Source organism: Bipolaris maydis, assembly GCF_028858645.1.
Source record: "Bipolaris maydis strain C4 unplaced genomic scaffold PSV08scaffold_10, whole genome shotgun sequence".
In the NCBI taxonomy this organism is placed as follows: domain Eukaryota; kingdom Fungi; phylum Ascomycota; class Dothideomycetes; order Pleosporales; family Pleosporaceae; genus Bipolaris; species Bipolaris maydis.
The window spans coordinates 1748125-1770338 of record NW_027093866.1 but is presented as its reverse complement, the minus strand read 5'-3'; the positions used below and the strand labels follow the sequence as shown (position 1 = coordinate 1770338).

The 22214-nt window shown below is 49.1% G+C and overlaps 7 protein-coding genes across 7 annotated transcripts; 3 read left to right on the top strand and 4 right to left on the bottom strand.

Moving 5' to 3' along the window:
* Positions 1-111: 111 nt before the first annotated feature.
* PSV08DRAFT_372780 (cytochrome P450) lies at positions 112-1981 on the bottom strand (the record flags this gene model as incomplete). Its single annotated transcript, XM_014227431.1, has 8 exons — positions 112-274; positions 344-504; positions 560-824; positions 889-999; positions 1053-1221; positions 1280-1675; positions 1728-1797; positions 1853-1981. 8 exons carry the CDS (start codon positions 1979-1981, stop codon positions 112-114), a joined length of 1464 nt encoding a protein of 487 aa, XP_014082906.1.
* A 592-nt stretch (positions 1982-2573) lies between these two features.
* On the bottom strand, positions 2574-3740 carry PSV08DRAFT_372779 (isoprenoid synthase domain-containing protein; the record flags this gene model as incomplete). The annotated part of the gene is made up of 3 exons (XM_014227432.1): positions 2574-3000; positions 3056-3329; positions 3389-3740. 3 exons carry the CDS (start codon positions 3738-3740, stop codon positions 2574-2576), a joined length of 1053 nt encoding a protein of 350 aa, XP_014082907.1.
* A 396-nt stretch (positions 3741-4136) lies between these two features.
* PSV08DRAFT_184087 (uncharacterized protein) lies at positions 4137-5115 on the top strand (the record flags this gene model as incomplete). The annotated part of the gene is made up of 2 exons (XM_014227433.1): positions 4137-4640; positions 4711-5115. 2 exons carry the CDS (start codon positions 4137-4139, stop codon positions 5113-5115), a joined length of 909 nt encoding a protein of 302 aa, XP_014082908.1.
* Positions 5116-6906: 1791 nt separating this feature from the next.
* PSV08DRAFT_411168 (uncharacterized protein) lies at positions 6907-8754 on the top strand (the record flags this gene model as incomplete). The annotated part of the gene is made up of 3 exons (XM_014227434.1): positions 6907-7067; positions 7134-7746; positions 7823-8754. Exons 1-3 carry the CDS (start codon positions 6939-6941, stop codon positions 8752-8754), a joined length of 1674 nt encoding a protein of 557 aa, XP_014082909.1. The 5' UTR covers positions 6907-6938.
* Positions 8755-12039: 3285 nt separating this feature from the next.
* Positions 12040-13680, bottom strand: PSV08DRAFT_372776 (carotenoid oxygenase; the record flags this gene model as incomplete). Its single annotated transcript, XM_014227435.1, has 1 exon — positions 12040-13680. The coding sequence occupies one exon, from the start codon at positions 13678-13680 to the stop codon at positions 12040-12042; it is 1641 nt and encodes a 546-aa protein (XP_014082910.1).
* A 689-nt stretch (positions 13681-14369) lies between these two features.
* PSV08DRAFT_206577 (fatty acid desaturase-domain-containing protein) lies at positions 14370-15839 on the bottom strand. The gene is made up of 3 exons (XM_014227436.2): positions 14949-15839; positions 14727-14895; positions 14370-14646 (listed from the first exon to the last, which is right to left on the bottom strand). The coding sequence occupies exons 1-3, from the start codon at positions 15805-15807 to the stop codon at positions 14460-14462; spliced, it is 1215 nt and encodes a 404-aa protein (XP_014082911.1). The 5' UTR covers positions 15808-15839; the 3' UTR covers positions 14370-14459.
* A 4571-nt stretch (positions 15840-20410) lies between these two features.
* On the top strand, positions 20411-22172 carry PSV08DRAFT_184177 (Alpha/Beta hydrolase protein; the record flags this gene model as incomplete). Its single annotated transcript, XM_014227438.1, has 4 exons — positions 20411-20817; positions 20865-21795; positions 21851-21986; positions 22039-22172. The coding sequence occupies 4 exons, from the start codon at positions 20411-20413 to the stop codon at positions 22170-22172; spliced, it is 1608 nt and encodes a 535-aa protein (XP_014082913.1).
* Positions 22173-22214: the final 42 nt, after the last annotated feature.

Here is a 22214-nt window from a genome sequence, read left to right as displayed (position 1 = left end):
CGCCCTACTCATTTCATATAGTTATACCCCGACAACGCGCTAAACTCTCGTTTACCGAGTGTTCTAAGACATCAGTTTCTTCGTTTGAGTGGAGTATGCGTTACGCGCTATTTAGTTAGACCTTCTTTCCTTGAATCGAACCATCAATGCGGGCTTCCACCACATCACATGCAAACGGCTCTCTCGCTCCCAGTCCAAATTGTTGTTTACAAGGTCCATGTCATACTTCCATAGCATCTTGGATAAAATCAAGTTGATCTCCATGTATGCAAAGCTGAACTCATTTTAGCCCAGAGACTCCTGTCATAGCGTGAAGCTGGTCGCGGGGCTTTTGTGAACTTACTTTTGGCCTAAACATCCTCTTGATCCCATAGAGAACGGCTGGCTAGCTGCTTTTATGTCGGTAGAATTGGGATCCATCCAGCGTTCGGGCTTGAACTTGTTCGGATCGGTGAAGTTCTGCTCACTATGGGTCAATGTCCAGGCGTGTGTGAACACCTCAGCCTGGAGGTGAGATCAGCAACGTGTGGAAGTTATTCTCAACAAAGGATGTTCTTACGCCGGCTGGGACAAATACATCTCCTACATTCATGCCTGTGGACACTCTAGGGAAGCCTTGGCTGCCAGGTGCGTACATTCTGAGTCCTTCGCTGATGACAGCCTGCAGATAGGTGAGTTGCCTAGCTGCTGTAGCGTTGATCTCATTATAAGATGAAAATCTGCTCCGGATTTCTTCCTGAACATGGGCAAGGCATACAGGGTTCCGCAGCAGGTAATATGTTACCGCGGCCAGGAAAGTCGCGGTAGTCTCTGCACCCGCAATACTAGAAGCATGTCAATATACAAGCAGGTTCTGTGTTGAGAGCTTTTATGGCATTGAACACATACGTCAACGTGGAGGCGTGCGCCGTCATTTCCTCCTTTCCTATGGTCCCTTCCTCGTACCCTTTGACGACAGTGGAAAGGAAATCATTCCTACTGGACTTTTTTGCTAGACGCCTGTATCATCTTCTCAGCTTTACGGCAAATTGCAGTTTGTTTTTGGATCTTACTGTTCAATCTTTCTACGACTGTACTGAGAATTCTGGTTTTGCACGGCCAGTGTTGATGGAAACAGAAGTTTAGCTAGCCCTGCGACGAACGGCAAACGACGAAGATTATCAATCAGCGTGATGAAGTAGAGATGGCTGACTAAAATCTCTGACCAGCTATGGGGCTTCCCTGTGACATGGCTCAAGTTAGTCAATAACACGAACTAATTTGCTTACCAGAAACCCACCAGCTTCTACGCTGTGAAACGACTCTCCGAAAGCCATTTCGCCCACAGTATCAAAAGCAACCATTTCGTACCACTTGGTCATGTTGAGACCGTTCACCTGCACTCCATCCGTGCCAAGTTTATCAATGAATTGGTCAACTGCTTTGGTGATAATGTCTTCTTGCTCCAAAAGAACCCTGGTGGAAAAGGCGGCAGAAAGCATCTTGCGCATCCGACCATGTTCATGCGGATCGCGCTCGCTCCCGATGCATAAAGATTTGAAGCCAGCCCCAAATACGTCATAGAATTCACTCTTGATGGGAGTGGGTGCACCGCCAACGCGATGTCCGTAGATGGCTTTCCACGACTCAACGGACGCAAAAGACAATTCGTTAGGCGATACTCGAAAAACGTGGCCTTATAAAGTTTTAGCAATAGGTTCGCTCCAAGGAAAATCTCAAGGGCCTACCGTATTTACGGTGCTGTGACTCGATAGCAAGATGAAAGCGACCAGTCTGCGAATGATAGATTCGCCATAGCTGCTCTAAGTCAATGCTAACACTACTGGAAGTGCGGAGTTCTGGATTCACTTACCAAACTGGACCTTGCCAACAACGGCCCAGGAAAGGACGCAAGTTTGTGGAAATAAACATTATAGATGCCCATGGCCAAGACATATAAAACAATCTGTTGTCTAGTCAGTTTACAATGCCTATGCTGCATTAGTGGTGTTGTGCTAACTTACGATAAGGAAAGTAAGAATGAGAACAGCTGGCGGATTTGCCTTAGCAGCGATCAATAGAAAATTAGAGAGACTCTCCATCGGAGATCGCACCTGCCCAATCATTTCGTGTTCAAGGGGCAGATATCCGTTTGGCTTTAAGAAAGTGTACCAATTTTGTCTCCAGTATGTGAGATGCGGCAACTCTTTCTCATATATGTATGCTTGGAGTAAAGTTGACACTCTGTTTTAGTGTCGAATCTTGGAATGCAAACTCTACCCATATTAGCGCTAGCTGAGCTGAGCATTACCCGATACAATGGTAACCGTGGCGCGCGGTTGAGGCTGCTCGCCGATGCAAGACTCGCATAAAGCCTAGAACAGTATAGTCAATCATTGGCGGAATTGCTCATTCAGGACAGATGCGTTACTGAAACTGCACGACATATTGTTTTTCCAAGAAGTAGACCACAACTCTAGTAAAATTGCCATGAATTCAATATAACAGTAACGCCTAAAGAAACGGCTAAGCTGCAGCAACCTGTATACCGCATATGCTTTCTGCCTATGTACTATCTTGATGTAATGATAAGTCTACCCGGTGGTAGGTGCATTGTACCGGAGCGTGGTCTTGCTCCAAATCTCGTTTCCGCTGATTTGGTACTCCAGACCTTTGATGTACCGCATTAGATTCTCGCTATGTGGAAATCTCTCATCTTGCCTTCGCTTCTCAACAAGATATTCATGCTCGTACTCCCACTCGCGGCACATGACCCACAGCACTCTCTTTGCTGCTGCATATGTGAGAGACGTCTCGTCTGCCAAAACCTGGACTGCCGAGCAAAGCGCCGAGCCTTCGGGATGACCTGTCTGCGCAGCCAGAAGCTCCTTGTCCCAGCTCAGAATGTCGTTGAGGACAGAGAGATGCTTGGCAACGTTTTGTTCAATGGGTTGAACGGATACGAGCTCTTCAGGCGAAACTTGGAGACCCATTGAGAACCTCATTAGAGAGCAGAGAAGTCTGTGAAAGGGCATGTTAGTGTTGCCATATGTTTCCGCGAAGGGATATTACTCACGCCTTTCCGACATCTTTCTCTCTGTAGATTAGGTAGGGACCCATGCCACGAATCGTGAGTCGGGCTTTGTCGGTCTGGGCACGCATGAAAGTGAACGTCGGCTCCAGGACATCGTCGGCTAATTGTCTATCATGAGACCTCATGTTCTCCCATAGATCGTACATGATCCACTCTACAGGGACACTGCGGTCTGGTTGGACATCACCGCGAGCAATAGGCATGAGTTTCTCGTTGTAGGCACATCCCTCTTCGAGAGACATGTCTTCCAGTATATCTGACGAAATGATAAGCCAGAGAGAAAAAACCTCACTAGTTCTTTGAGTTCAAACATACCATCGATTAGAAACAGAATTGTCAGAAGCCTGCAGGCGAGATGGATGCGATCGTCAAGACTCAAGGGAAAGTAAAGACATGTGACACGCGAGAAGCCTGCGGCGACAAACTTCTTCCTGTCTTTGGCTGTCTTGAACGGCCAGTGGGTGAGAAAGTACCCATCAACTTCGGCTGTGATCTGCTTTTCCAACGGATGACACTTCGCAACGAAACGAGAGGGTGGTGGCACAAACTCTGAGCCAGACGGAAAGGATACTGCCGGTGCTGTGCTGCCAGATTTCTGCTGAATATTGGCTTGCTTGCCGAGGAAGGCAGAGGGGCCATTATAATCGTGCAAAATGGATGGAGACATTGTGAAGTGTGCGACGCAGTTCTGATGGAACAAAGTGTTGTATGAAAGGTTAAGGAAGGATGAGATGATGATTCCAAAATTCTCAAATATTGCACGAGATCTTTGCTGCAGTCAAGATATAATAATTCTTTACGCGGCCTTGAATCACTTGGTATCAATTAGGCCTTTTTTGCGTATGTCGATGTTGCGAGCTGGTATGTGGCATCGCGATGCTCGGCAATGTCCTATCTGGGTCGTTCCCGACCTCTTGCTACTCATACAAAGAAGTATCGCCTGGCGAAAGCATTCAAAATCTCTCATATTTGCTGCATCTCCGATGACAGGCTCGAAGAACCAAAAATCGAGACGTTGACCCGGATTCGAAGCTCCGTGACTCCGCTGGCCTTTTCCGAAAACATGACATCCCTTCACTTCACTCTGGACGACATCCCGAGTTTGCACGGCAAGCGGGTCATCATCACCGGCGCATCCTCTGGCATTGGACTCGCTGCAGCTCATCTCTTCGCACAGAAAGGAGCATGGGTGCTCAATCTCGATATCAACCCGCCTCCAAGCGGACAGCTGGAAGGTGTTGAGTTTTATCAATGCGATATATCAAGCTGGACCAGCCTTCTGGGTGCTTTTCGATATGCTGGCGACATTGACATGGCCGTTTCCAACGCAGGCGTTTCAGAAGAGGTTGACTATTTCGCCGATACTTTTGATCACACGACTGGAGACATGATTGAGCCTGAATATCGGGTGCTGGATGTCAACCTCCGCGCGGCTGCAAATTTTATCAAACTCTCGATCAGCCATTTCCGCCGCCGTGCATGCCAAGGAAGCATTGTCATCACCTCAAGCGCGACGGCATATGCGCCTGAACAGTCCCTTCCCGTATATAGTGGGTCTAAGCTAGCTGTAAGATCGACTTCCCTTGGGATCAGTCTAGATTCATGTTCGCTGACCTGGTCGTTCTCTGAATATGCAGCTTGTGGGAATAATGCGCGCGCTAAGGTCCTCGTTGGCCAATGACAACATCACGATAAATTGTGTTGCACCCGCCGCCACCATCACCAGCTTACTGCCTCAACACTTAGCGGACCCCATCATTGCTGCTGGGCTTCCTGTAAGCTCAGCAGAGTTTGTTGGACTTGCTGTCGTGTACTCTGCTATTGCGACGCAGCAACATACGGTCGAGCTTTATGGAAAAGACAGTCTTTGCCAGGCGAAGAAGCCATGCCGCTGGAATGGACGAACCATCTTAACCTTGGGAGACAGATATACAGAGCTTGAAGGGCCCATAGCATCCCTGAGGACCAAATGGTTCGGACTAGAGAACACGGAACTCACTCGCTTGCAACAAGCAGCCACTGATTTTCGGTTTGATGTTTAGCGAATGTAACCCTGCTTGTTCGAAGCAAAAAATGGTACAGCTTAATCAAACCTGCTCTCCTATCAGCTCTGTGATTTCGGTCCCTTTTTGTACGGCTCGCTTGTGTTACAAGTAATAAAGAAGAATTCTTTCCTTAACAGGGATGGCGAGGTTGAACGTCAACCACGTCCACGTCAGAAGGTAATGAGCAACACGGGGCGCTGATCACGTGATCGATATCTCGCTAATACTTGAGATAGTTATACTAGCACTTTTATAGCTAGAGCTACCTAAGGTAGCTTCTTATACTCCGTAGTAACGACTGCGAGAACACCTAGACCTCCTACCGCTGCCCGACCGTGATATATACAGCAATTTCGGTACTTCGCCGAGGGATGACACATTAGGTGAGATGCTGGGTTGTGTAAGTGGTCCATCAGAACTCTCTACAGCAATTGCGCGGCATAATGCTCCCCTGCTCGGGCGTTTTGAGCGATCCAATGGTAAGCTGACATGCCGCCTGCTCTTGACGAGACCAACACACAAGGCGACTAATCTCGCACGAGATCCTTTTAGATCATAAGCATTGGGTATCATTTCTTGTGAGAACAGTCATCGTGTGTGGCTCGACAGCTGTATTTGCAGTTTTCTTTTTTTGGTACTCAGGAGGCGGTTGGGCCGTCGGGGACGGCGGCACGGTAGGCAACGATTTAACGTAGTATGGACTCTCGTTTTCAACGCCCCCCCCCCCGTCACAGTATCTGGACTAGCCCCAAACACGGAGCCCCCACATCGCCAAGCAGTTCACATCAGTAGCGTAAGTCTTGTCTGCCTACGAAATGGTGGGCTGACTGCTTGAATCTATACAGGATACTTGGCACAATGCGGGCCGCACCTTTATCTTCATATGCAGGGTCGTGACTCCCGGCGCGTAGGCGTTATGGCATTCCAGTCCCACGTATCAGCTAGTGAGCCAACTCGCTGTAATGTTTTAAGGCTTCCCACTCTCCATCCAGCTTCCTTTTCAAGATCAGCACTCCGCGGACTATTGCCACTCGACGTGTCCTCAAGCTGCAGGCTGTTTGCGAACTTTGAGTTCACCGGTACTCGGTCGCGAGCAAAGACGGCCGCTCTGAAACTGCCTTGATCCACAACAACACATCACTCCACAGCAAGAAGCTCATAGACAACCATGCGCTGACCGAGATCTTATTCGGACCCTTACAAATCGATCCAATACCAATAGGTGCGATTTCATCCTCAACATAAATACCTAGGTTAAAGGAGAGAATGTGTTTTGGCCAAAAAGCGCATCTAGAACGGTCTGTCCAGTGCAGGTTCAAGGTATAGGATCCTGTCGACTTGCCTCCTAGTCTGACACAATATCCGAATTAGAACAGCCCCCGTCAAAAGGATGATATTATTTGCCACCAGCCGCCTTCGCCATGACACAGTTGAAAAGACATATTTTGTAGATGAAAGTTGTAGCGTTGTGGTTATATACTTAAATGCTACAAAAAAGAAGGTTACACAATTTTATACTACTAGTGCGTACTGGCATCTTTTGTAGGGATTGTAGTTTTGCTCCGGATATCCAGTCAAATTGAGAGCTCGCCTGGGTGAACGAACTCTGACCCATCGGGCAATAAGCTCGGGTGCTCGCTTCAGTGAATGGACCCTGATTTCTCACGAGATGGAACGATGCCTATCTGAGACTAGCGCTGTTTATGGTCACTCACATACATAAAGTTTCCCCAACTTCTGCAGTGCAACCTCAGTCAATGCACAACTTCTTTCGTATTCGTACGTTCGAAATCGGTAAAATTAGGTGATGGCTGATCAAAATGTTCATGACGTTCAAATGCGGTAGCCAGGAGAACGCAACCGAGATGCACGACGTTCACGCGACAGATCGCATGGGCCGGCCTAATAACACATCCCATGTAGCGTGCAATTCCTGCCGCAAGAAAAAGGCAAGTTCCTTATTTCTGAAAATGACGGCCATGATTTGTTCCTGAAGTCTAAGACTGTAACTACAGCTTCGATGCAGCCGCGAGAAAGTGGGATGTCGTCGGTGCCAACAGCGCGGCACACGATGTGTATACGATACCCAGAAGAGTCGAGGGGGTAGCAACAACAAGCGGCACGAAGTGACATCAGCTGAGGCTGAGCGTCCAGAGATAACAGGCGGAGATAATGGTAGCGATCAGCAACCTGAGACAGTTGCTCAAGGGAGCGGACACCCTTGGGATGATGATGATTCGTCTTGCATCCAAGTAGCAGTTCCCAGCATAGCACCGGCACCGACACAGCAATCTCAAGGTCAAGCGGTGTCATCCAGCTCAGATGTCGGATCACGCAACGACAGCGGCACCACTACCACCACCAAGGGAAGCAGCAGCGATCGTAGCAATAGAGAGATTGCACGCCAGAGTGGGCCTCAAATCCAGCAAGACAGTTTTCAGCAGGTTGTTTCTCAAACAGGTGCAGTAGAGCAAAATACTCAGACTATTGCAACATGTCCCGAAGACTCTGATACCGGATTCTTCCTTGACTTTGCGGAAGAATATTTGAACAATACGCACGGTGGCTTTGTTGAACTACTTGATCCATTCGATCCGGATGGGCTTCTCTCGCACAACCACATGCCAGGTAAGCTCCGACTGATATGTTTCGTCTCGTATGAGGCGCGCTCACTGCATCGCATGCTAATCCAGTGCCATAATAGTTGAAAATTCGTCCAATCCCACATTGACTCAAGTCGGCAATTTCAACAACAAGGAAAGAGGATCAGGCGGTTCAAGTCGCGCGTTTAGCTACGACTCAAGCCAGTACCAGGCGCTCGCTCCCCTGGACCAACCGATGCGGACCTCCTCTTCCAAGTCTAGTAGTGTCTCCTACTCCAAGTCTAGCAGTGTCTCCTACTCCAAGTCTAGCAGCGCCTCCTACTCCAAGTCAAATGTATCTGACTCAAATCGAACACCATCTTCAGGCTCGTCACGTAACGGCATGGACATCGATACAGATTCATACGAGGATTCCAGCAACAGCTACGACGATGGAGACTGCGAATGCATGGACATGGCTCTACAGATCCTCGAAGAAGTCGTCATACCCCCTGTAGGTGCCGACTGGGCTATGGCGGAGAACACAATGTTTCTTCTCAAAAACAACATTTCTCGGTGCCTCGTCCTGTCCCAATGTCGCGGGTGCCGACAAGAGTCAGGCATCTGTATGCTAACACTGGTGATATATGAGAAGCTCATGACTGGGTTTGAGGAGGTCGCACAATGGTGGAGCAAGCAAGGCCATCCTCAAGGAGCCCGGGGCGATAGCCGTAGTCGCAGAGAAAGACATCATCAGCCACAGCAGCAACAGCAAAAAGAACAACAACAGCAGCCGCAACAACACCAAAGATCGTCTGGGTCGAAGCAACTCCAACAAAAAACCCGGATTACAATGGGGAAGTATCAGATCGATACTGCCGAAGAGCACCGTGCTGTGTTTGCGACCATCATTACCTGCCAACTGCAACGACTCGCCGGGCTTTCATTGTTGATGATGCAACATAGCAAGAAGGCAAAATGGCTGGCGCATGTGCAATATGGAGAAGGACTGCGTCTCAGGATAAAGAAACTGGAGAAGACATGGAAATGTTGAAAAACGGCCAAGGAAGTCACATTTCTACGACCTTGGTGGTTTTCTTGATGCTTCCATGGTCGAGGAAGGTGGGGGACGCAGTGGTAACACTTCTGTGCGCAAAGGTGAGATGCTCGAATCCTACCAAAGTAGATGCCCAGATAGACTTTAATGGAACAACAACAATACTTGATCCTTCCGTAAACGATCAGGTATATGCCTGTCAGATGATGAATAAAATATTTCGGAAAATCTAGGATTTTACTGACCCACAGAGTGTTTAGTCAGCTGCAATGGGCGGCGTCAGCTCCAGCTCAGCCCCCAATCAACAAAAAATCACTAACGAGCTCCTCAATCACTCGTTCAATAAGGGTTACTCTGCACCAACAGTAACATCACATCCAAAACATTCACAACTGATGATGCTCCTGGCCATGTCTATATATGCTGAAAACGAGCATCAGCAACTTGAATGACACAATAGTTATGTGCAAAGAGAAGCTTGAATTGAGGCAGACTTTTTCAAAAGTAAGGCTGGCGACGATGCCTCTGAAGAGGGAGCAGGCTGAAAAGCTGTATTTTCGGTTGGTACGCTTTCCATTGACATGGCAGACTCTTCTTCTACACTGCCCACGTCAAAATCGCCGCCGACAGTCTCCGTGTTAATATCTCCGTTTCGCTGAAGCACTCTAAGTTATGTTCTGATACCTAAATGCTTGGCGTAACTGATGGCGATTGTGCTGCTTGCAGCCTTGCTTTTGTGGCATCTTGTTAGCTACACAGCCAGGCCCAAGCCAGCGATTGGTAGGAAGAGGTAGCGCAAAAATCGCTCCGCCGATCTGCAGCTGCAGGTCTCACAGTTGCCTACCAAAGCTGAAAAAGAAGAAGGGCCCAAGACACGAATAATGTGGCATGTGATCCAGACTTTCAGCTCTATATCTCCAGCAGCATGCTCTAACATGCGAAGAATTTATCGACTATGGAGCCCTTTACTTCCCACATGGTAGCATAAATCAAGAAGCTCATTGCAAAGCCGCCACATTAAGACACCAGCAAGTTTTTGGACTTCTGGATGACTGGAGGCTTTTGGGTCATGAGCCGAACTTTATTCGCTTCCCGATGCAAGTCCTGAATCACTTATACAACCGCTATTTCCTGTTGAGACCTTTAATTACTCTCAAAAAACAACGGTTAAAACGAAACGATGATCATTTTGCTAGCACTTGAGAGAAATGGATTTGACGTCCTATTATCTTTTCATCTCCTAGAGTATTCTTTAAGACAAAGGAAGGGTAGATATACATCGACGTGAGTCTTCACATAATTAGCTTTCTACACTTCAATTTGTATTTTGGAACTTTATGAATCTTGGCACGAATGGTTCTTTTCTAAAAAAAACCCACCCTTCAATAAATCCTATCCTCGCCGATCTGGTTCATGGATTTAGAATAAAGGAGAAAGACTAAGGAATTCAAAAGATCTAGCGAAGCAATGACAGAGCGTGCAACAGCGAATTGATTGTATTCCTCACTGATGATACCAAATCGCGTAACCTGCATACAACCCATCAAGCTAGGAATCTATCGAGAGGCTCATGCAGTACCTCATGGAGAGCTTTATAGGATTATTGACGGCTTTGAGGCTTTATTTGTCCCCCCCTCCCGGACATTGAAAAACCGCCTAAGACAGTGTTAGCAAGAACGTTGCATTAATTTCACCGGAGAGGAAAACATACAAGACACCCACGATCATAACGTGCTTCGACTTCATTGTTTGCATCTTTGGGTTGAACCGGAGCACTGACTGCAAGTGCAGCGAAGATTAAGGGGAGAACAAAAGAAAGCTTCATATTGGTGATCAGTAAAGGGGCGTGAAGAATAGGACTGTTTGTATGTGTGAATGCGGAGTAAAATTAAAAAAAAATTGTGCCAGGACGTTTAGCTATTTATACTCTGTTATGAAAACCTCCCTCTCTCCACTGTATAAACAGTAAAAAAAGATAGCCATCATCTTGAGCCGCCGCTGAAACCAACCGATTCCGCCGCTCCGAGAGGATTCGGGTTATTAGGAGGGATGAATTACCGAAACAGACTTCGATTGGTGCAAATGACTCTAGACCATTGTAGTTATAGGGAAAAATCATATGTCAAGGCCGCTAGTAAGGGGGTGTCAAATAACTAGCGTAATAACATACCTATAGCTGGAAATTACTATGCCGTTTATAGTGTAGCGTCTGGTGGAATAACTATAAGGAGATAGCCTCGTATTTCTCTTTACTGAATCAGGGATAGAGTTACCCAAACAAGAACACAATAGTCATCAGCGGTATTTCTACATACCGGGATTAAGCCTACCATCGCATTATGATGATTGGCAGAGGTAATTAACGCACGGATCCAACCATTGGCACCGTAAGCACTTGAGATCAAGACTTCTCTAACCTCCGGTAACACTACAGATTGCGTATTCACGGCAGTAATACGGAGGAGGTGAGAAGCTGCAAGGCAAGACAACCACATATTATCCAGGGTACAGCGTGGGTGACCTCAAAGGCATTCTTGCCTGTGGGGGTTCGATATCGCAAATAGCTTCTGCAATGAACACAGTCAGTTTAGCAGTTGTATAGTGACACTACAATGATTTCTGCACTCGCCTACTGGCGATATCTTCTCAGTGAATGTGCAAAAAGATTGAGCAAAGTATCGTATTCTTATTATAATTTTGCCGAAGAAAAGAAATAAAAGCTCCCCGGTCTGGATGGATGAACAAAAATCATAATTCTGACGCCCATGTCATCTACTTATGGGTAACTATGTACTTATATGCAACAATTTAGTCGGATGAGATGTTCCGACCAAAAAGGACCTCCACGTCACCAGAACCAAGAGGATCTGCATCGGCGCAATCAAACGTTCTGTCCGTGCTCCATGCGAGAATAGCGTGCATTGAATATGACTGATTCCATCATCATCACTACTGTTCTAAAAGTACTCAGTGGCAGTAGCTGGGATAGAGCCAAGATTCATGATAGTGATAGACAAGTCGTATAAGCGATGGCATTGCGAGTAATAGTCCCGAAATTGGTCATACAAACTTTGAACAAGCTAGTAAAATCGCATCTTTCCTTTTGCATTACCGAGACTTGCTTGTACCATGCTCAAATATCGCATAACGTCACCTAGTAAGATATCGTGAACATAACCGAAACACTACTACCAAGGCAAGATAGCCACTGATTTTGTAAAAAACTACTAAGCTTGCGAAAAGCGCCAAGTAAAACCATCAACCATGACCATTTCCAGCCTCCTACTCAAGCGGCTCCAAAGCCCCCTTCCCACTAATCTTGACGACCCTCGGTTCCCTCACCAAACTCTTCTTTTCCTTCAAGCCCTCGGCATCAACCCAATTCCCATGCACCTGCGCCTTGAGATGAATCGGCAACTGTACAATGGCGACGGGCCTCTCAAATTCGCGCGTATCAATCACTACAATGTCGTTCTTGTTCGTCTCTCGCCGCTCCACCATGGCCACGATCCAGCCGTCACCCTCGGGCGCATCGTCGGAGCGGGGGATAAAGGCCGGCTCCTGGACCAAGGAGCCGTCGCCGGCGTAGAAGAAGCGCATGTGGCCTGTCTGGGTGTCTTTCATGGCGAGGGCGTTGAGGCCGTGGAAAATGTTTTTGCCGCCGTCGGAGCGCGAGGGCATGAAGGCGTCGAGGAAGATGTAGCGGTAGGGTTTGGTGTTGAAGCGCTCGTCGATGCGGGGGAACTCGCAAGGGACATCCACAATGACTTCAGGATCGGGGACGCGGGTGTCGGTGGGCTTGGTAAGGTCAAGTTCCCAACGCACGAAATCTGCTTTTGCGTCGGGCGCAGGCATTCTTCCGTCCTCGGAAGGGAAGAAGGGGAATGCATTGTCGTGAACGCGAGAGGTTTCGATGTAGAGTTTGTGGTCTTCGTCTTCCCATGCTCCTGCAGTGTGTACGAGCATGCAGTTTTCCCAAGGATACACCCTCCACTCGCCTTGCTTCCAGCCAGGCGGGAGCTTGGTGCTCTTTCTGCGCGGTATGACGACGAAAGTTGCAGGGCGGTCGTAGTTCCATGCCCAATGTTGACCGCCACGTTTCATACGTTCGACATCGGCTTCAAAGGGCCACAGCACAAGAATCAACCAGTTCGGAGTGATGGCGCAATCATGGATGGAAGCAACCCAAGGACCCTGGATCCATTGTTCGTCCTTCTTCTTCCCCTCCTTGTCTAGCGTATACACGACAATATCTCTTGTCGCAAGACCCTTTGCTTCATAGCCAAAGACGACCAATTCATCCGTGTATGGGTCCACCTTGGGATGCGCGGTAAATGTTTTGGACTTGACTTGGCCAAAGGGATCATATACACCAGTCTCAAGGGTGTTGGGATCTACTGAGTAAGGCAGGCCTCCTTCCTTGAGTGCTAGTAGATGACCTGCCCAGAAAAAAAGGTTTGTGTTTGCTGTTGAGTCGACTGCGGCGCGCACACATGGGTGATGCGTATAAGGGTTGCGGTAAAGGCCAAACATGGCCTTGTTGGCCCGGCGTTCAATCAAATAGCGCTCCGTCTCAACATACTTCAACTTCATATCCACTCTTCCATCATGGAATCGAAAGGCGGAAATGTGGCCGTCTCCATCAAGAGGAACATTGTTGGGATGGGGCGGGACGAATGGGTCCGCCATGACGCGGTAAAAAGTACCATTTAGCTCTTTTGGAATCTCGCCCAAGACGACCAAATCGCCTACTTCACCCTCCAGACGGCAAGGTGCACCTCCACCTGCGAGATCCAGAGCAACGGGCCATTTTGAGGTCAGTCCGTGAAAGATGTCGTCGGTCTTTTGCTGGGACGTTTCTTTCAAGCCAACATCAGAGGGTGTTGGTGGAACGACAGGTTGTTGAACATCCACGGTGGCCATTTTGCTAATGTCGTGAGTTCTGGAGTGTGAATCTCACTCTCTTCCTTGCACATGCTTTTTAAAGATTGCCCCAGCATCGCATGAGAAGTCCTTGTGGAAGCTGTGGGGCAATTGCCGATGTGGTGAAGAGGGATACAGACGCCCCACCCCCGCATTAGAGATCTTGGAGTTTCGGGTAGGGCCGACTGTAAGAACATAGTCATTGCGCATACCCGGCCCGCTGGATCTTCATGAGGGGCCATACGAAGCTAGAAGCGTAGGAGACTTCCTTTCAGATGACTACTAACCTGTTATGGTCAAGATATGTATGGGAAGGGAGAAACCGGACGAATCATGTATGGGACAAAGCGTGAGCAGCAAGACTTAAATAGTTGCGGGCGAAGGGAGCTAACGTGAAATACACAGCAACATTTCAGCCACATAAAAACACCCCACACGAGCAAGATCCTGGCATTCGACAATACGAAGCGATTCGTATTATCTCTGGGGTTAATTCTGGAGATCAAGGAGTTCTCTCGATCAGTCAGCTCAAACAAGTTGGAGTGCCTGCACCACCTTGTGTATTCACGTGACCGGAGATGATCAACACACGACGTCATCAGTCGGCAATTCACCTAAGCAGCACCAACTAAATCTTTCGTGCCAACATATCATCTCACCAAGTTGTGTTTAGGCATGTACCCGGGATTACTGAAAGATAGGATCGGATTAAACCTTCTATTGTCTAGAGTCTAATTTCATTTGCCTCGTTTCATTTCGCAAACCAAACTGCGCAAGCCTTAAGCCTTGGTCTTGGACCAGACCAATCCTCCAGCGTGGACGCCAGTGCCCGGCTCAACGGTCTTGCAAGTGGTGAAGCTTTGCCACAAGTCACCGAAAAAGTTGGTCTTTTGCTGGATGTAGCGTTCGCCAAGAAGAGGGGCAATAGCCCAAGTGGCCTCCTCGGCGTGGTAGAAGGGAATGCGTCTAATACACGTCAGCTGGGCTCAGCGCGAAGAGTTGGAGTGACCAAGACATGGTGGTGGCTCGGTATAGGTCAAACTTACGGGAACATGTGGTGAACGACGTGGTACTCAATGATGCCGTGGAAGATGTGGCGGCCAATGAAGCCAAAATCACGGTCCACAGTTGAGGCAGCGCCCTTGATAAAAGTCCAGTTGTCAGCCTCGTAGTGAGGAGCCTCGGGGTGAGTGTGGTGAAGGTAAGTAATAGCGACTGTGGAGAATTAGTTTTCACTACTTTGCAGCTCGGGGGAACGACACGCTTACCGATCCAGTGGTTCATCCAGAGGTAAGGGAGACCATACGCGAGAAGAACGGTCGAAGTTCCAACGCTGCGGGACCAGACATACAGAGCAGTCATTGTGAGGATGAGGCCGACATTGCTCAGAGCGACAAAAGGAGCCTCAGACGGGGTGAATACGTGGGCAGTGGGATCCAAATGACTTTGCTTGTAGCGGGAAGAAGTGTAGCGGTCTCCCTTGGTCAAGCTCTTCTTGCCAGCGCCGGCGTTCATCAGAATGTAAGCTGGCCAGCCAAGGACTTGGTGGAAGATGAGAGAAGCGACCGTGATGATGGGCGTGTCAGCGGCTGAGTGGTCCATGATTTTCTCGAGGAGGGTTGGCTTGGTCTTCTTGGCCTCGACGTCGGACTTGCGGTGGGGCACGAAGACGGTGTCCTTGTCCATGTGGTTGTGGTATCGGTGGTGGCGGGCGTGGCTGAACTTCCAGCTGAAGAAGGGGACCATCAACATGCAGTGGAGGAACCAGCCGGTAATGGCGTTGACGGTGAGGTTCTCGGAGAAAGAGTCATGGCCGCAATCGTGGGCAAGAATCCAGAGACCAGTGAAGAAACAGCCCTGGACGAAGCTGTATAGGGCCCACAGGGGAACTGTGACGAACCAGGGAGCGTCTAGGCGAGACAGGGGCACAGCAGCGTAGAAAAGGGAGAAGACGACAATGAGATCACGGACGACGTAAGAGAAGGAGCGAAGCATGGAGCGCTCAAAGCATTTTGCGGGAATGGCATCCTTGAGGGTCTTGACGTCGGGAATGGGCCGGACATCGGCCACAGCCGTAAGCCTGGTCTTGACAGGAGCCTCGTGGACACGGTGCGTAGTCGTAATCATGGTTGGGAAGAAAGGGAATGGAAGGGACACTCGTTCAGACACGGGGCGGGACGGTGGTCAGCCTTTTGTACCGATAGCGGCTGGGTTGAGCACGAAAACTCTGCCCCTTGATACAGCCTAAGCTCAACGGACCCGACATACGTTTCAACGTCGCGAGGGCAGCGATGTGCACCAGACACCGCCTTCGTGTCTATGGCGGTACGTAACAGTGGGTCTCGAACCGAGATTTCAACGTTGGCGCACAGCCCGCCCTAGCTGCCCCAGGGGTGAACACGTTGCGGTGAGCCGTGTTGGAGAGATGGCAAGATAGCCGACCAGAGGGCCAGAGGAATATGGGAGCAAGCCAATGCGTGGGATTCGATATCTACGCGTCATTGAGTCTGATGTGTTGTTTTTGTCGAGGGGGCTTAGCGAGAAGGAGAGTTGCATTCTCGCACCGTAGGTACCTTTGGCCGTCGGTCTTGCAAAAAAAAAGGGTTCAGGGTCCAGGAGATGAGCCGCAAGGTAACCGGATTGGGACGAGATAACACGAAGCCCCGTGGGCCCTGAAGATCTGCTACGGGGCTCATCAATTCCGAAGAGGCCCAGGCGCGGATGGTGGGCCCTAGGTTGGGTTTTTCCGCCGCACGCACGCACGCGGGTTGGTGTGCGTGAGGATGGGGATTCCAAGGAGTGAAGGAGACTGGGCGGGAGTGGCAGGGCATCGTGACGGCCCGGCGTGGGAGTGAAGCAGCACTCTCTGCTCACTCACTCACATTGTCGCTGGATGTCTCGAGCAGATGGAGCACACCGGCCTGGGGGCTGGAAGGGGGATATTCTGCCCTCAGCAAAGGCCCAAGGTTTTTGCCCCCGGAAAATGGTGGTCTAGGCTTGGCATGCTAGGGCGTTTTTAGGGGTTTTGGTTGTGCCTCGCTTAGGCCGAGGCCGCTGTTTCGGGAGAGAATGCGAGCAAAGGCCTCCACTCCACCTTGACAACACCTGCCCTCCCAGCCTGCACTCCCCCACGGCCAACCACAGCCACTCGTAGCAAAAGTGCTCGCAAGCAATACCACATGTCGCCGTCGGCATGCAATGGCGACTCTTGCAGCCCACGTCGGCTTGGGCTGCGGCATGCAGCCACCCCCTGCTGCGTTATGCACTCTGTCAGACCCTTCGCGTGCTTCCTAAATTCCCCGAGCCCGCAATCGCTCGGTGCCACACTCGCCAGACTGATGTTTGGTCGGATTGCTGCATCTGACCGTCCAAGTATAAGTACGCCTCTATGCCGATATGTACTTACTCGTCTTCACCCTGCAGCCAGCGAATAGCAAGTACCGAAACAGTCGCCGTCTCCAGCCCGTCCCTGGCTACACGGTCGCCGGATGGTTCGAGCTTCTGCACGCACACACACACACACACACACACACATGCACACGCCATTTGTTCCAACACTTGCATTACTAGTGCAGCCCATCAACGACCGTTATGGTAGGTAAATAGGGCGACTGTGGGCGGCAAAGCAACTGTCGTGGACGTGTCCAATCCCTCACCCACAAGACAACGAATCACGTGCGCCCCCGACACCAGGCCAAACTAATACCTATAATCCGACAATTCCACGGCCAGGGATCGCACTTTTAGCCAGCTTAATGACACCAATCACTTGTATCATCTGGCGGTGGAACATGGCCTCTGCAACATGAGCTTATCTGTATTCATCCAGCCCGCATGTGACGATGGGCTGATTCTCCCGCAACACTCTGACGAAGAACATCTCCTGCCGGGACCCAAAGTTGACCAAAATCTACTGCAGCTCCTCAACCTGATCGGACCCAAATACTTCTCTACCAAATCCATGGACCTGGGTAGCAAAGGCCAGAACATGCTTCGACATGTTTCTTCCTGGAAGATGTCTCGATGACAAAACATGCCAGAATCTCAACATATGCATGCCAAGCTGGACAACTACAGTAGCTCTGCAAGGGACAGACGGGTTCGTAATCGTCATACAAGCATCTGGTCTACGATTAGTATCATTTTTCTTATCAACGCCCACCCCGCATCAAAATCAGTCCTTAGATGAGTGGGAATGGATTTCTTCGGAGGATTTGCTTCACGCTATGACACCGAGTCTTTCCGACCCGCATCTTGGCTACTAGGCGAGCCAGCCGAGACCGGCAAAATCCCAACTTGACACGATGAAGCCTGTAGCTGGTATTCTTTCAATAAACAGCCTACATAGGTTTCTCGAGAAAACGACATCATGATCGAGAATCACAAAAAGTCCTCGTCCATGTATGCGTATAACAGAAGGTACATGTAGTCAAAGTGGGGCTATCGGCACACTGTCGACAATTAAGGTCTACGGCCATTCAGCAAGCGAGGCCTGCAACAGCATCGCAGCGCCCCAGGAAATAAGAATGACAATCGCCTTGGTGATGTGAACGAGGTTGAAGACTAACCAGCTGCTCTTCAGAAGCTAATGATCGACGCAGTGTGTGCGAGTCACGTGAATAAAATATCGCCAAGCCCAAAGCTATCCACTGTAGGTCTGGAGATGGCAGTCATCTAGAACATCATCGGTATACCCAATAAAGTACAAATCAAGCGAGCAGAGAAAAAGTAGTGCAAATTTGGAGTGAGGTATCCCTGAATCACACTCGCTTCGATTAATCCTCATGATCGCTTCGGTCCCCCAAGGATGTTTTCATTCTTCGTTCACATCATAACTCCATTCATTCGATCCCTACCTTGGCTAACGATATGCCATCCCATATTTACTTTGAGTGATCGGGCATACGCCTTTTAGATCGAAACTTGCGTCAGAACTGCGCTCAAGCACCGATTGCCAGTATGTACTGTGTTTGTGTTCAATAGCGAAAAGCCATGGCTCACGTAGCTATCCAGATATATACGCATGTTCAAGAAAAGGGCAGAATAACAGCAATTCTTTTCTTCCGCCTGCCGATGGTCAAACCGGGCACTAGAGGCAACTCAGCCCGTTCTTACAACTCAAATGCCCCCAGTGCGCATCATGACAAGGCAGTAAACCCCAACCGTGTGCAACCTATAGTTCTGCGACTCGCTATTCGATTACGCAATGATTTTTGGCTTTGGCTACACGGTCCATCGACCGCTCAAGTGCGTTGCCATAATAGTGATGATGGGAATAACCTTGCGCTTATCCGATATCACGACACCTCGGCCATCATGAGGGTATCTTATAATCGAGATCACAGTACAAACGTACACATCAGGCCAACATGTAGAGGAATAACAATCACTGTAGAATGATCAAGCGTTGAATTGAGATGGGAGTTTGGAAATCTCAATGATGTCAAGTGAGGTTTTTGGTGCAAATCCTCGATTACTACCAATTTTTTTCCAGGCGTTTTGTCATGCAACAGGATCCTTGATGATTGCACCACTCCATATAAATATAACTGCAGCTTCTATTCAGTTATTGAGTGGTGAATAGGTGGGCCGTTCGTTGTGTCTTTGAGTATTTGATGGTAAATGGATCTTCAGTGGCATTTCGGTGTAGTTGCACATTCCAGCACTCAGAATCCAACAAGTTGATTGAGTAGCATCCTATTTAGCGGCAAGAAGCTGCCCAGCTTCACTACACTACTAGCCAAACAAGAGTTCATTGACAAAATCGATTAGCAAAGCTACGTCAGCAAGAGTGCAATTGCTCTTATAATCATGACAGTTTTCTCAATATTCACCCAATGTCCAGACACATCTTGAGAAGACCAGAAAGATATACAACCACGCATCCCAATCTGCCTTGCAAATTCTCACGTGGCCCAGAACCAAGAAATCAAGTTGCATGGCGTGCATCACAAGCTCTTCCATATAACGTCTTGCACGTGGCTTACGCAGCAAGCTACCCGAGAACCAACCACGACTTCGATCGATCCCAATCTCCACTAGTCTTTTTGCCAAGCCTACAAATATCCACCTTCGCTCATTTGCCTTATTCGTACTACTCCACGTACTAAGTAGCCAAGAGGTGGCGATCGGAGATTCCAGCACCACAAATCGGCAACACACGATGCAATCTGTGCGTGTGTGTGTGTGTGTGTGTGCTCGCGGAAAATCTCAAACGCCGGATTGAAAGAAACAGTTTGCGAGGCGTGTGTTTGTTTTTTTGCGGGGGGTAAAAGTGTGGAGCCGCCTAGCTTGCTTTTCCCCGGATTAATTTGAGATATTCAGGTTGGGGCCTGACGTTTTCCGGCTAATGTGACGACTTCGGTTGCTGTGTCTCGCTTCTGCAGCGAGCTTTGTACTACCCTGAAGGACAATGATGAAAGCGTTGATGCTGTTACGAAAAAGATGATATAAAGTCTGGCTGTCATGGATGGCTGTTAATTGGAAAAATCAGTCCTTGGACTGTTTCTTTGCAAGGTAGGTCTGTTGGTGCTATTGACAGTGGGTTGTGTACAGAATGACCAACACTGCATCGCCAAGCTACGTAGCACGCCTCCTAAAGGGCCTGATTGGTGGAAGTTTCGCAGCATACGAGAACGCCTCTATTCTCAATCGCAGCATTCTTGTAATATCATTTGGAGTATATGAAGAGAGGCAGAGATGCTAGTATCACCAGCAATCAGTTGTTGCCATGAAGTTCTTCAGTGCTTGTTTGGCAGTGGCGGGCTTCACAAGTTTTGCCACTGCAGCTTCTCCTATTGTTCACTCAAATTCGGGTATATATCAAGGTCGTTACCTCGCTGAGTTTGATCAAGATCTCTTTCTAGGCATCAAGTATGCGCCCAAGCCCGATCGCTTCGCTCCTGCCAGACTCATCGATAATGCGCCGAAGAATGTGTATAATGCCACAAAATATGGAGTCGATTGCGTGGGCTATGGTGCGGATACTAACTCACTGGTGGCCGGCAATTTGACTCGAATCGGCGAGGACTGCTTGCATCTCAACATCATCAAGCCGAGAACGAACGAGACCAACCTCCCAGTTCTCCTGTGGATATATGGCGGCGGCTGGACACAGGGGGCTACGAGTGATCCACGGTAAGAGAGGACCGGAATGATGGGAAATATTTTCTAATCCAGTGCAGGTACAATATGAGTTTCATCGTAGAGCAGTCAGTGCTGAATAAGAAGCCTGTCATTGGCATATCCATCAATTACCGTATGGCCGCATTCGGCTTCTTATACAGCAAGGAGATCAAGAAAGCCGGCGCGGAGAACCTCGGCCTTCGTGATCAGCGGCTTGCAATGCAGTGGGTCAACAAGCACATTTCTGCTTTTGGCGGCGATCCTTCCAAGGTCACTATATGGGGCGAGTCGGCGGGTGCGTATTCTGTGGGCGACCACATTGCAGCTTACAATGGCAACAACAATGGCCTCTTCCGTGCTGCTATACTCGAGAGTGGCGGCGCTGTTGGCCCACCGCTCAACGGAACGGATTGGTACCAGAAGATGTACGACAATCTAACGGAAACGGTCGGGTGTGAAGGTGCAAAGGACACGCTTCGATGTCTTCGCGATGTACCATACGAGACTATTGCACCGTATGGATTTCGAGGCCTGGAATGGTTTCATGTAATAGACGGTAGCTTTGTCCCCAGATACGGACAGCAATCGTTGAAACAAGGAAAGTTTGCCAAGATCCCGCTTATCCTTGGTACAAACACAGATGAGGGATTTGGTGTCAATGGTGTAGACAACGACTCGGAAGCCATTCATGAGCTTGTGCACTCAAAACGCTGGAACGTCAACGAGAGTGTTGCAGAAACACTATTGAAACTTTATCCGGACGATCCAGCGCTTGGGCTACCTTATGGATGGGGCAACCGCACATGGCCGCAGTTTGGGCTGCAATACAAGCGATATCAGAGCATTGCGACAGATCTGACCATGTACGCTCCGAGAAGGTTATTGGCTCGAAGCATGAGCGAGCATGTGGACCGTGTATACTCATATCGGTGGGACGCACCAAAGTTCAACAACACGCCAGATAATATCGGGGTCAACCACTTCTCCGAGGTAAGTGACAGCCCATGTTTGCAATTGTGGGACTTGGTGAGACTGACATTTACAGATACCGTTCGTGTTTGGCAACACGGAACAGCAGATGACACCGTTGGGAAAGGCACCCGAGAACCTCGCGCTCTCCAAGCTTGTGATGCGCATGTGGACGGCTTTTGCGTACGATCTGGATCCCAACGGGCATGGAGGTATGTATTATTGCTCAGATTAGTCTTGGGAAGCTGCTGACAAAAAGTGCAGTGCCGAATACGCCGGAATGGCCAAGCTACGCGGACGAGGCCAACAATTTTGTGTTCCGCAAGGACCGAAGCTATGTCGAAGGAGACAGTGACCGGGAAGAAGGTGTGGCGTATATTAATAGTCTGGTGCGGTGATGATTATAAAGCCGTTGAGTGTTTGGCCATGTACATATGTAT

Bases quoted from the DNA above. Each gene is read 5' to 3' on its own strand.
- PSV08DRAFT_206577 (XM_014227436.2), bottom strand. From the start codon at position 15,807: ATGATTACGACTACGCACCGTGTCCACGAGGCTCCTGTCAAGACCAGG. The intron at 14,896-14,948 runs GTAAGCGTGTCG...AATTCTCCACAG, and splicing joins CTGGATGAACCACTGGATCG to TCGCTATTACTTACCTTCAC. The intron at 14,647-14,726 runs GTAAGTTTGACC...GACGTGTATTAG, and splicing joins GTCGTTCACCACATGTTCCC to ACGCATTCCCTTCTACCACG.